This window comes from Ceratotherium simum, chromosome 24 (assembly GCF_057802395.1).
Source record: "Ceratotherium simum simum isolate JZ-2026a chromosome 24, ASM5780239v1, whole genome shotgun sequence".
NCBI lineage: Eukaryota > Metazoa > Chordata > Mammalia > Perissodactyla > Rhinocerotidae > Ceratotherium > Ceratotherium simum.
The window spans coordinates 42,016,456-42,029,199 of record NC_141923.1 but is presented as its reverse complement, the minus strand read 5'-3'; the positions used below and the strand labels follow the sequence as shown (position 1 = coordinate 42,029,199).

General features: G+C 35.9%; 1 protein-coding gene across 1 annotated transcript in view; it reads left to right on the top strand.

Annotated features, from left to right (window-relative positions):
- Positions 1 to 12,744, top strand: part of LRRC9 (leucine rich repeat containing 9) — a 122,676-nt gene that overhangs the window by 32,230 nt on the left and 77,702 nt on the right. Inside the window, exons 8-10 of the mRNA XM_087448426.1 lie at positions 998 to 1,153; positions 4,016 to 4,212; positions 5,091 to 5,222. Coding sequence (XP_087304552.1) covers positions 998 to 1,153; positions 4,016 to 4,212; positions 5,091 to 5,222 — 485 coding nt within the window. The remainder of the gene's footprint in view (positions 1 to 997; positions 1,154 to 4,015; positions 4,213 to 5,090; positions 5,223 to 12,744) is intronic.

Below are 12,744 nucleotides of genomic sequence, written 5' to 3'. Positions count from 1 at the left end.
GACGCCTGCCACAGCATGGCTTGACAAGGGGTGCATAGGTCCGCGCCTGGGATCTGAACCCATGAACCCCAGGCCGCCGAAGCAGAACGTGCAAACTTAACCACTATGCCACTGGACCAGTCCCACCTGGTGTATTTCTTAATGGTGGATTTAATCAATTTATCATGATAAACTTATTAATAACTTCATGATCCATTGGTATTAAGGAATTCAAGATAATTGGATTAGATGAACAATTTAGTAATTTGCTCAATCTAAAACAAGTTGATTTAGAGCATCCTTTTATAGATTCGAAAAAAAAACATGAAGTCTTGTTTCTTAGCCATGCTTTTAGAAAATTAATTGAATTGGGCCGGCCCCAGGGCTTAGCGGTTAGGTGCGCATGCTCTGCTGCTGGCAGCCCAGGTTCGGATCCCGGGTGCGCACTGATGCACTGCTTCTCCAGCCATGCTGGGGCCGCGTCCCACATATAGCAACTAGAGGGATGTGCAGTTATGACATACAACTAGCTACTGGGAAAAAAATAAATAAATAAAATTATAAAAAAAAAAAAGAAAGAAAAAATTAATTGAATAATGTTACATTTGCTTTTAATTCTTTTTAATTTCTTTATTTTTTCCTAAATTAATCAAATGGGAATAATGTAGTTATATATTCCCTTTAGTAGTACTGCCTCATTAGCTAAATGGTGCTATTTTGTACGCTGAATTCTATCTGTAGTCTCTTTATGTTGTCATTCTGGAAATAAATGTGAATTTGCCTCACACTTAAAATATTATCCACAAAGAAAATCTTTGGAATTTTATATTTTGCTTGTTAAGTTTAAATATAGAACTTTGTATAGCCATTATCATTTCAACCATCATCATTATTAGTAATTGAGCATGCAAAACTTTCAAATTGTTATATAGAACATATTGCACTCATATAATACCACTAATAATTACCTATAATGTTTTTTTGTTTCAGCTAATCTTTTGTTTTTTCTCACTTTTAGACAACAGCAATGAAAAAAGTAATGTATTATAATATGCGTATAAAAACTGTTAAGAGGCATCTTAATGAAGACATTGAAAAACTGAAAGATCGAAAATGTAAATTACAGAAGTTGCCAGAAGAACAAATAAAATTATTGAGCTTTGTGAAAAAAAATGTAAGATTTAATACTGTAAAATTTCAATGGCCACATCTTAAGAAAACTGGCAGATAAATAGCGTTATCTTTTAAATTTTATATATATGTATATGTGTATACATATATGTATAATTTTTTTATTAATACTGAGTTTCAAGTCAAGTTTGCCCCAAATAAGTTTTGATTTCAGGTACTTAACTAAGCTTCATTTTGTGCTTAGAAATCTGCAATTCAGAAAAGGTATAGGCTTGTTAATTTATAAGATTTTTAAAAAGCTGTATAATTCAATATGATTCAGAGAGTTATAAAGATCTGTTAGATCTTTCAGCTGCATTTTTATTGGATACCAGCAGGCTGTGCTCAAAATTCATTTTCTTGTCTAAAGTGCTAAAATATCCCTTTACTAATACTATTAAGGTACACAACAAGGTGGGAACCTTATATCAGGCTCTACTTTAGTAGTTACATTATGTGTGCTTTTTAAATTTAGAATAAATTGGGTTTCCTTTACTAAAAGGAGAACCTAAAAATTAAAGATTATTTACCTCAAAACAGAACTTTGTATATTGTATTTTCAAAAAAAGTATGAGAGAGTAATAAATTATTTAACAAATGGTGTTAGCAAAAAGAGTCCAACTACTTGGGAGAAGGGGAGTTGGATCCTTAGTTTACACTTTACCAAAAAAGTAAATATCTGTGGGGGAAAAAGAATTAAATGTAAAAAAAAAACATGAAAAAGATGAAGAATATATAGATTAATATATTTAACTGCCTGCCAAATAAAAGAAATACTAGAAATCACAAAGGAACAGAATGTAGACTTGATTGGAAAAAAAAAGTAAAATACTTTTGTACTAAAAAGCATCATTAATGAAAATAAACAACAAATGACAATCTGAAAAAATCATTTTCAACAAACGTGGTGGACAAACATAATATCCTTAGTATAAACATAGTCATAAATAAAACAAGACAAAAAGTAAATATCCAAATAGAAAAACTGAGCAAACTACATAAACTATCACTTTACAAAAGAAGAAATAAAAAATGACTAATAAACAGTTGAAAGAAAAGCTCAACTTGATTATTAATTTTCGAACGTGAATTAAGATAACAAGCAACCATTTTCACCTATAAAATTGTCAAAGCATAACGCGATAGTACTCAGGCTGGTGAAGATGGGTGTGACACTATTACACCACTGATGGGAGTGTAATTTGGGTCGTATATACAGTCATGCACTGCGTAATCATGTTTTGGTCAAACAATGGACCACATATATGACAGTGGTCCTATAAGATTAGTACCATATAGCCGAGGTGTGTAGTATACCATCTAGGTTTGTGTAAGTACACTATATGATGTTCACGTGACAAAATCCCCTAATGATGCATTTCCTATCCCATCATTAAGTAACGCATGACTGTGTTAAAAGCCTAAAAATGCTCATAGCCTTTGGCCAAGTAAATCTGCTTCTAGCACTCTATTCTAAAGATTTGGATAAATATTTATATATAAGGATATTCATCACTGCATTATTAATAACAAAAAATTGGAAACTACTAAATGTTTAACAAGAGAGGAAGAATCATTCATTCTTAAGATAGAATAGTGTGTAGCCATTAAAAACTAAGTCTTTATTTAAATATACTTAATACTTTTTCTAAAATGAACAGGTTTAAATTCATATTATAATCAGAAAGATATTCTTAAAGTAAAACATTAACAAAATTTAAATGATTTATTTGAATAAAAATCACAGAAGAATCAGTATATGGAAATCATTTTATATTTGCCATTTTCATGTGCAAATTCATGTATTAAGTAAAACCTGCAAACGTGAAAAATAATAACTATAGATTATATAAGCTACAGATATTTTTATAAATATGCTTAATTTGTGTTGTAATAGCTGAATATAGCCATTCTAGAGAGGGAGTACAGATAATAAGTAAATTTGTATTTATATACAGTTCTCTATGTACAGTACAATATATCTTGAAATCCTACAAGGCTGGGATTAGGGCAAGCAAGTGAGGCACTCGCCCTGGGCCCAAAATTTAAGGGAGGGCCCAAAACGTCAAGATAAATCATATTTAATGCAATAGCTTTAAAAATACAAATAAATGCAAAAAAGTCCTATGGACAAAAAAGCCTCAAATATCAAAATTTTAAATAAAGACATTGCTGGGCCGGCCCTGTGGCTTGGTGGTTAAGTGCGCGCGCTGTGATGCTGGTGGCCCGGGTTCGGATCCCGGGTGCGCATCGAGGCACCGCTTCTCCGTTCATCCTGAGGCCGAGTCCCACATACAGCAACTAGAAGGATGTGCAGCTACGACACACAACTATCCACTGGGGCTTTGGGGGGAAAAAATAAAAAAATAAATAAAATCTTTAAAAAAAATAAAATAAAATAAAGACATTGCTGTGCTGAGCCATATAGCAGACTTAAGCAAAATGAAAAATTTGCACTCCTATATATATGCAAAAAAAAATATTGAAAAATTGAAAAGCAGGGTGATAGTCACATTATTTCAAATTTAAATATTTTATTTATACCCAAACCAGCATTTATTATAATTTTACTTTGGCTTTAATAGAGCAAACTCACCAGTAATATTTAAAAATCTGTTTCTTTGGTTTCCTCATTTTCAGTAGAAAGAACTTCCATGTTTGAAGTATTTAAGATTGTCTTTCATTTGGTCAAGAGAAATTGGCCAACTGAACTTGTACCAAAGTTATTTATAATCACAAACTTGCCATGTTTTTATGAAGTTTGGCCTACTTATTATCTAGATTTCTACTTTGTTAATTTAAATTAACTATATATTTAATAGATTCCACTAAAAAATTTTGTTCTCTGGTACATTGATTTCGACAGTTGGAACAAGAACTGGCTGAACTCAAGGGATCTGGCAAAGGGCACAATGATAGATCCAATAACAATAAAGTAACTGAGCTTGAAAAATCAAAGAACTGTGAAACTGTCACTGAAGAACCAAGTCTTCAACAGAAGATATTGACCAAACTAAATGCCTTGAATGAAAGGGTAACATTCTGGAACAAAAAATTAGATGAGTATGTTTAATGAGTTATCTAGTTGTTCAAATTTGAAACATGAGAGGATAGAATGTTCTGGGCCATCAATTGAGCTCAGTTCCCTTCTTCGGGAATGGAAAGAATTATAGTATGAAGTAAAATATGAAATGTATTTCCAGTCCAGTTCCTAGTAGAGAGAGGCATCATTGGTTCAAAGGTGGCATATAGTTTTTTACAGAGACAATACTTAATTAGGAACAGTGAACTTCCCCTGAGTGGCTTCCTGTCACACCACTAGTTTCTGCAAACTAAAAACATTAGTTTTTTTACCATTAGCTGCTAATGGTGCAGAAACTCATGACACAGACGAGACAGACTGGGCAAAGCACATACACAGTTGTCTGGAATCATGTAGAAAAAAAATCAAGTTGAGTATCAACTAGCAATATAAAGCAAGAAGACTTAGTAAGAATTTTTTTATTTACTAGGGTACTAAGTGGATAAGTTAGTTTCCCCTGTAATAATACTAACAAAATAATAACTAACATTTATTGAGTCCGTATTCTGTGCCATACTTTTTGCTTTGAGCTTTGCATATAATCCTCAAAAAAGCCTATTCAGGTGTATGTACTATTGATATTGCCATTTTACTGAGAAACAGCAGCATAAAAATGTTGTGACTTGTCTAAGATCTGAGATCCATAAGTGGTGAAGCCAGAAGAGTCTTCTAACCTTGACTTATTCTGAGGTTAACAACATTGCCAAGAATAGAATGTCTTTTACTTGGTTTAACTGTTAACACCAAGCTTTCTTTATCCATTAACAAAAGCCTTGTATTTTAACATCAGTTTTTTAAAAATCTATCATGAATTTTAATGCTGTGATTTTAATAGCTTTACATATATATTTTTAAACAGAATTGAAGCAATTTATCATATTGAAGTAAAGCAAAAGAAGAAAAGTCATGGCTTATTGATACCATTTTTTTTAATTGAGTTGGAGACTGTGGGAAATATCCACTTTGAAGAAGGCACTCGATCTGATGACTGGTAAATGTGTTTGAAATTTAGTTATAGGTTTAAAAATAATTTTAGTGCTTAGGATCATCAACCAAAATATCAACTTGTAAAAATCTTAAAATATCCCATTTTCAAAGCACTTCTCATATATATAGAATATTCATCCACTGAAAATTGGTAGACACCTACTTTACCACCTAGACGTCTCTGTTTACACCACTGCCATGAGCTAACCTTGAAAACATCCTAATGGTATTTCATTGCTCTGTACCCAATTTCCCTTAGCCTGGGAGCAGAATATAATTCGGTAGTTATGGTCACGTATTAATTTTATGTATGTTTATACTGTTTATTTATGGACTCGATATAGCCCTGGATTCTGAATATTGGGTGAGAAGCTAAAATAGAGAAGGAATGGCAAAGCAGGATTGGCAACAGCAGGTTGCAAACACTGGAGGAGGCTGCCTAGTAAATTTCCTGGGGGTCCATGGTCAAAGTCAAACCCGTTGTCTAGAGCTAGCTGGAGTCAGGGTGCACATAGACTCTACAAGTGAAAATAAGGCATATACTTAATAAACCAGGAATTTGGGTGAAAAGTCCATTTAGACAAAAATGGAAAGAGCCACCAGAAACAGAAGCAGGAAGCAGCACCCACACTTCAGAACCAAGGCCTGCTGGTAGAAACAAGGAAGTGGTTGCGTTGCCTCACGTAGAGGGTACAACCAAAAAAATGGTCCCTAAAAAAAAGAGAAAAAAGAAAGCCTTTGCAGAAAAATATCACTAATTATAACTTTCACATTTCTACAATCATTTTCTCAAAATTGAGAAGCCCATGAACAAGCCAAAGATCGCAGTAGAACCCTAGAAGCATACTGGAAACGTTGGTGTGTGGACAGAAAGCGGGAAACACGTAAAGCCATGGAATGGACCTGATATATCACCCGATGATGATTATTCAGTCAGTGTTGAAACAAACACGGATTTTTATGGAGTAAAATGCAAAATTTGCATTAACTTTTTAGAAAGAAAAATGTGTGGCTGTTATGGGTGACTTTAAACCAAGCCCCTGATTTCTGTTAGATGTGGCCTTTGCTCACCTCTATGAGTAAAAGCTCTTCTCAAGGGCCTTGAGGTTACTTTGAGGAAAAAGTGTGAGAGGCTCTGCCCAAGGCAGAAAGAGACCTTTTAAAATACTTTCTTTTGTATCAATACATCCATTTGCCCAGCGGTTACCCCTGTTTGCGTAACCACAATACTTGATTTTTATGTACAAAGATATAAAAGGTGTTCATCCCAGTTCCCATGTGAACAAGTAGAGGCCTTGATTTTTCAAGTGCAGAAATGGAATGGTGTCTCTCTGCAGGATGCATGAGTAATTTTTCAGTCTTTCATTTATATTCACTCAACCTAAACAGAATTGTTTTTTATTATTTCTGTTTCTTTTTAACTTATCGCAAAATAAGCTCTTTACAAAACAAGTAGATTAATGAAAAAAATGTAAAAGCAAAATGGCTAAAAAGCCATTTAGTTAACTAAGTCAACCTAATAGTAAATTAGATAGCTTTGATGGATTTTGATAAGCATTAACAATTGTTTACTTGGTTTTAATAAGAATACCCTTGATCCATTTTAAGGAGAAAATCAAATATATGTGGGCGGAATTTCAAGGACTGTTTTTTACTTTTAGCAGACTACAAGCTTGGCCACCTTAGCTCTGATCTTTTATGTAAATGTTAAGAAATAACTACTAAAGTGCTTTAAATTGGTCAGTGTGCTACATACCTAGTTTTATGTAAACACTAACTTCTCTTTTATTAATATTTTTAAAGCCAATGGTTTAACATTTAAATAAAAAGTACTGGAGTAGAGCTAGAACTCAAATATAAAGGTTTTCTATCAAAATAATCTTTGTTTATTTCTTTAGCAAAAGAGCATTACAGATTTCTAATTGTATATCATTCAATATTTCTTAATTTCATTTCTTTCATGAAATCAAAGGGCCATATTTTTCAGCTTAGAAACATCCTTATTTTACAGAGACTTGCCTGTTGAGTAGATTGTTGCCACCGTAGCGTTGTCATTAGCGATTGCTATTATTTGCCTAGGTATTGCCAGTTGAGTTATCCATTGATTTCAGACACTTCTCAAGTGGGGACTCCACAGCATCAAAGATGCTGTCCTTGTGCCTGAGAAGCTTTCAACCTGGTTATAGATACACGGCATTTACAATTTGAAGAAATAACTGTAAAGCACCACAAAACAATGTATAAATGTAAGCTCCTTGGGGGCAGATATAATGTTTCATGTGCCTTATAAGTCATAATGTCTAGCATAGGGCTAGCTGGATTCATAGCTCAATAGATTACTAATTGAAGTTTCCATATCACTTTATAGATACTCACTTAACAGTTTCACTTTTGTGTATATAATGACTTTCAGTAATAATATAATTCTTTATATATAAAGATTTCATGCTGTACTATTTTAGGGAGCTACGGCAGCATAAATTTTTTGTTTTATACTGATATTGGGTAAGTCAGCAAGTCTGTTAACAGTATTTTTTAAACCTTTGTTTAGGATTTTCAAGTACATTTTAATAGATTTTATTAGGCTCCAGACATTTAAAAACATGTGCTTTCTACATTTGCTAAATGAGTGCATCATTTGTATATTAATAAACGTTTGTAGGCATCTCTCTGTGTCACTGACTTCTTAGTCAATGATGTGGATCACCACTGAGGATGCTCACACATTCCGGTCCTGCTGGGTGAGTGAGGTACCCAGTGCAGTGAGGGTACCTCCACAGTACTTGGTGCTGCTGACCATTCCTTCCTCGTAACCTCGCCTCGCTTGTTTTTTGTATGTAGATGATTTCTATTTTCTTTTTACACTCTCGCTTGCCAGTCTCTTCTATTCTTGCACTTTCAAAAATTACTTATAGTTACAAACTCTCTCCTTTACTCCAGTCCTGAATTTCTACTTGTTAGACATTTCTAGTTGAATGTCCAACTGGCAAAGCAAACTCAACACATTCAAAAAGGAACTCAGCCATGAAGTAATAAAATATACAGTAGGGTTAGAGTCAGAAAACCTAGGTTCACACTCTGTCTGTGTAGTCTTGACACAGTTACTTAACCCATCGGAACCTCATCTGTAAAAAGGAGAAAAATTAAAATCTACTACAAAAGATTATTACTAGCATTAGACAAGGTAATGTGAAAATACTTAGTTCTTAATTTTTATGTTTTTGTTACCTCTTCCTGCCCACAACCACATCTTCCTTCTCACTCCTCCATTCCTGTTTGTGGAACAACTATCTTCTCAGTCATGGGGGCTCAACAAATGTTAAAGCCATTCTTGGCTCCACTTTCTCCCTCAATCTTCACATCCAACCAGGCCAAGACCAACAGGTTCTCCTCCATAGTGTCTCTTGAATTCATTCTCTCCTCCGTTGTGACCAAAATCACCTGCACATGGGCCATTATAACCTTCCTCTTAGACTATTGCTACAACATCTAGCACAGTGTATGCAGGCAGTAGGCACTCAGTATTGGCTAATCTATCAGTAAAGATACCTAAATGGTTTCCCATGTGGTTCCTGCTGGCATGCTTCCTACACAGAGAGCACTCTGTTAAAAACAAAACAAAAGCCTCTCATAGTAACCTGTTACGTTTCAAATTATATTCAAACTCTTCACCTCGACAGTCAATGTTCTTCACTGTATGGTCTCCAAACTATCCTAACTCTTTTTCAAACCCCTTCAGAGTCAGACAAACTGTGTGTGCCTCCGTGCTCTTAGAACATACAGAGTCCACCATCACATAAGTCGTTTTGTCTGTTCTGCTTCCTTCCCCAGAATGCCTTGCATCCCTTACCCTCACTCCATCACTGCCTGTCAAAACTTGCTTTATCTGCAAGGCTGACATCGTGAGCCATTCTTTTGTGAGGGATTTTCTTGTCATCGCCATCAGATATAATCATTATTATTATTATTCTTTTTGAATCTTCATAGCACTGAGTTGTATCTCTCCTATCTTATACTCTATTATAATTTTGTTTGTACTTGTCTGATTACTTTTCTGCTCCGTTGGTTTATAAACTCAATGAAGAGAGAAACTGCATCATATTAATCTTTGAATCTTTTCTATTTTGTTCACTTACCCAGCATCCATCCACTGAGCTTGTAGCGTGGGCCAGACTCTATGCTAGGTGCTAGGGGTAAAAGTCTAATAAGACATAGTTCCTGCTCTCATCAAGCCTGCAATCTGGTGTGGAAGACTACTGTAACGAAACAGCAATAAGTTCTGGGATAATTGCAGGTGTGGACAATGTAGGTGTGGAGAATGTAGGAGGGACCAGATCTGTAAATATCAAAGCAGAATGAGGATTTAGAGAAAGTTTTCTGGAAGTGGGGACACTTGAGGGAGATGCTTAGATCCGAATTTTGAAGGAGAGATAGAAGTTAAGTAGACAAAGAATTAGGGGAAGGACTTTCCAGGCAGAGGAAACAGCATGTGAAAGGGTGTGGAAATAGTACAATACATTTGGAGAACTACCAGGAGAACCCTGATTAAGGGTCTTCCAGGCTGGGCTAGTAGTTTGAATTTTGCCTTTACATCTATGGGACTCCTTGAAGGAAAGGTGTAGCAGATTTAGATGTTATTTTATATAAAGTCATTATTTTAGGTTCAGACTAAAATGCATATACCTTAAGCCAGTAATGGCACACTCCCCAGTGCATGTGGCACATTTTCAGCAATGCTGTGAGAAGCTGTCATCCTCTATGAGGTACTGATAATATGGAAAGTCGCAGTGCTTCTCCATCAGCATAGTTCTAGTGCTCCCTCTTCCAGCAGTATTCTAGCACTCTCTGGATGAGTTTTTCTCATCCCAGCATGGCCAGGTGAATGAATTGCTTTACTTCTAGGACCCCAGGTGGCACAGAGCCCATCTCCTCTTAGCACCAGGCTTCCCTATCTCCAGGGCTCTAGGAATTCCATATAAAAAAGGGCTCAGCTGCTGAGTTCCCAGACAAAGAAAAGCTCTATAAAAGGATCACACTTCATGGAGCTTCCTATGCCATTCCTGGGTCTTGCATTCCTGGGGGATCAAACTAGAAGCTGGTATTGTCCATTTATCACTTCCATCTATTCTTGATTACTCTCAAGCATCCTTTTTTGTTGTTGTTGTTGAGGAAGATTCGTCCTGAGCTGACATCCACGGCCAATCTTCCTCTTTTTTTTCGCTTGAGGGATATTAGCCCTGAGCTAACATCTGTGTCAGTCTCCCTCTATTTTGTATGTGGGTCGCTGCCACAGGATGGCTGATGAGTGGAGTAGGTCTGCCCCTGGGATCCGAACCCGCCAACCCAGGCCTCTGAAGTGGAGTGCGTGGAACTTAACCACTACTCCACGGAGGCGGCCCCAAGGATACTTTTGGATTACCCTTTTGTTACTATATAACAAAAACCTTATTTACATAAAATACCTACAGCACTAGTTCCTATCAGAGTGCAAGAATAATAACAACAATAATTAGAGTGCAAGTAATAATGAGAGCTTCTGTGGTTCCAGCGCATGTTATTTAGGGGGGACTTGTACTGATTTAGGCCCAGGAAATGATCTCTCTATATGAGACTTTAGGTTTCCTACTGCACATGGCAATGTGGCTGTTTAGCCAGACCTCCGAACCAGTTAGCGGCATCATGCTGGACTGTAACTCTTGTTTATATCTGTCTCCTCTACCAGACTGTGAGCTCCTCTGGGTTGGGTTTGGTTTGGGCAGCTCACTTTTCAACTCTAAGGGAGGAGTAATTGGGCAGCTCCTAGCTGTGCTGATTCAGTCTTTGCTCAGAGAAAGGCAAATGCTCTAAATTAGGAGCTCAGAAGTTAGTTTTAGAGAGAGACCACCCATCAGGATCTCACCTCTGTGAACTTAGCCTGCCCATGCTCAGGCCCCAGTTGATTATGCCGGTGAGGACCAGACATCTCATCAAAGGCAAATATATCCCATATAGGATCACTTAACTTCCTTTTCAAATTGATCTGTTTTTAAATCTCATCTTAATCTGCATTCTGTGCTATTTCAGACAGGGCCAGAATTATTGTGAGCATGGCCAGGTGAGGGCAGCAGAGAACAAATGAGCACTTCAGTACATTTTCTTGAGATCCTCACATAGCTGGCCCCTCTGTTTCCTTTAATTCTTAGCTCAATATCGTCTCTGAAAGGTCTGACTGAACACCTATCTTAAGTAGCCCCCACTCCACTCCTTACTCCAGCCTCTCTTTCTTCAAAGCACTCATCAGTTTAGAAATGACTGTATTTAAGTTTTGTTCCTTTTTTGTCCAACTCCCTTGGAATATAGGCTCCACGAGAGCCAGGAAGCTGCCTCTTTCACTTCCATATCCCTAGTTATGAAGTTATTGCAATAGTCCAACTGAGAGATGGTGATGTTTTGGACTAAGGTAATAACAGTGGTGGTGATGAAATAGCGTCATATTCAGGGTGTATTTTTTTTATTTGATAAATCTAACATGTTACAATTTGTAAACTTAAGGTGTACATTACGTTACTTTGACATATTTATATATTGTATTATGATTGCCATTGAAGCAATATTTATCACATTACATCATTATAGTACAGTATTATTGACTATATTCATTTTATTATTTGTTAGATATCTATGGCTTATTTACTACTCGTTACAAATTTGTACCCTTAAACACCATCAATCTTATCCCCCAACTCCTCATGTACTTTAGATTTAGGGCCAAAGAGACTTGCTGAAGAATTGGATATTGGTGAGGAAGAGAAGAGGCAAGGTTTGTTCCTGGGGTTTTAACGTAACTACCAGTTAGATGGTGGTGCTGCATATGGCGATGGAAAACACTCAGGAGGAGCAGGTTTAGGGGCAGATGTTGGTTGAGTTAAGTTTGAAAGGCCTGGTACAAATGCCAGTGAACATATCAAGCAGGTGGTTGAAAGTTCAAGTCTAGGTATATCCAGCTAAGTTAGGTAGAGATAAAGTCTGGAAACAAAATGTTGGAGTTTATCAGTGTGTATGTGTGTGTGTGTGTGTGTGTGTATTTATATAAATATATTTTATATATTTTTTATGTATATTGCCAAAGGACCAAATGAAATCACCCAGAGATAGTGTTCATGGAAACAACAGGGGAGCCAAAGACTGATTTCAGGAGCAATCCAACATTTAGAAGTCTGTCAGAGGAAAAAGCAGCAGCAAAGAAACCCATGAAGGAGCAGCCAATAAGAAAGCTAGAAATGTGTAGCTTCACTGAAGCCAAAAAAGAAAGAGTTAAAAAAAAAAAGAAAGAGTTTCAGTAATAGAGGCTTGCTCAACCAAGATATCTTTTAGGCAGAACAAATATATAATAATTAATAAAAGAACTATTATTTTTATGTTTCAAAGTTTGGCATCTTTTATTGACTTAATAAGTGTGCCCAGTGTGAACCACAACAGAGCTACTATATGATGATATGTCTTTAGCAAAAAACATAAAATATGGGCTATGACTTTTATCATATGCA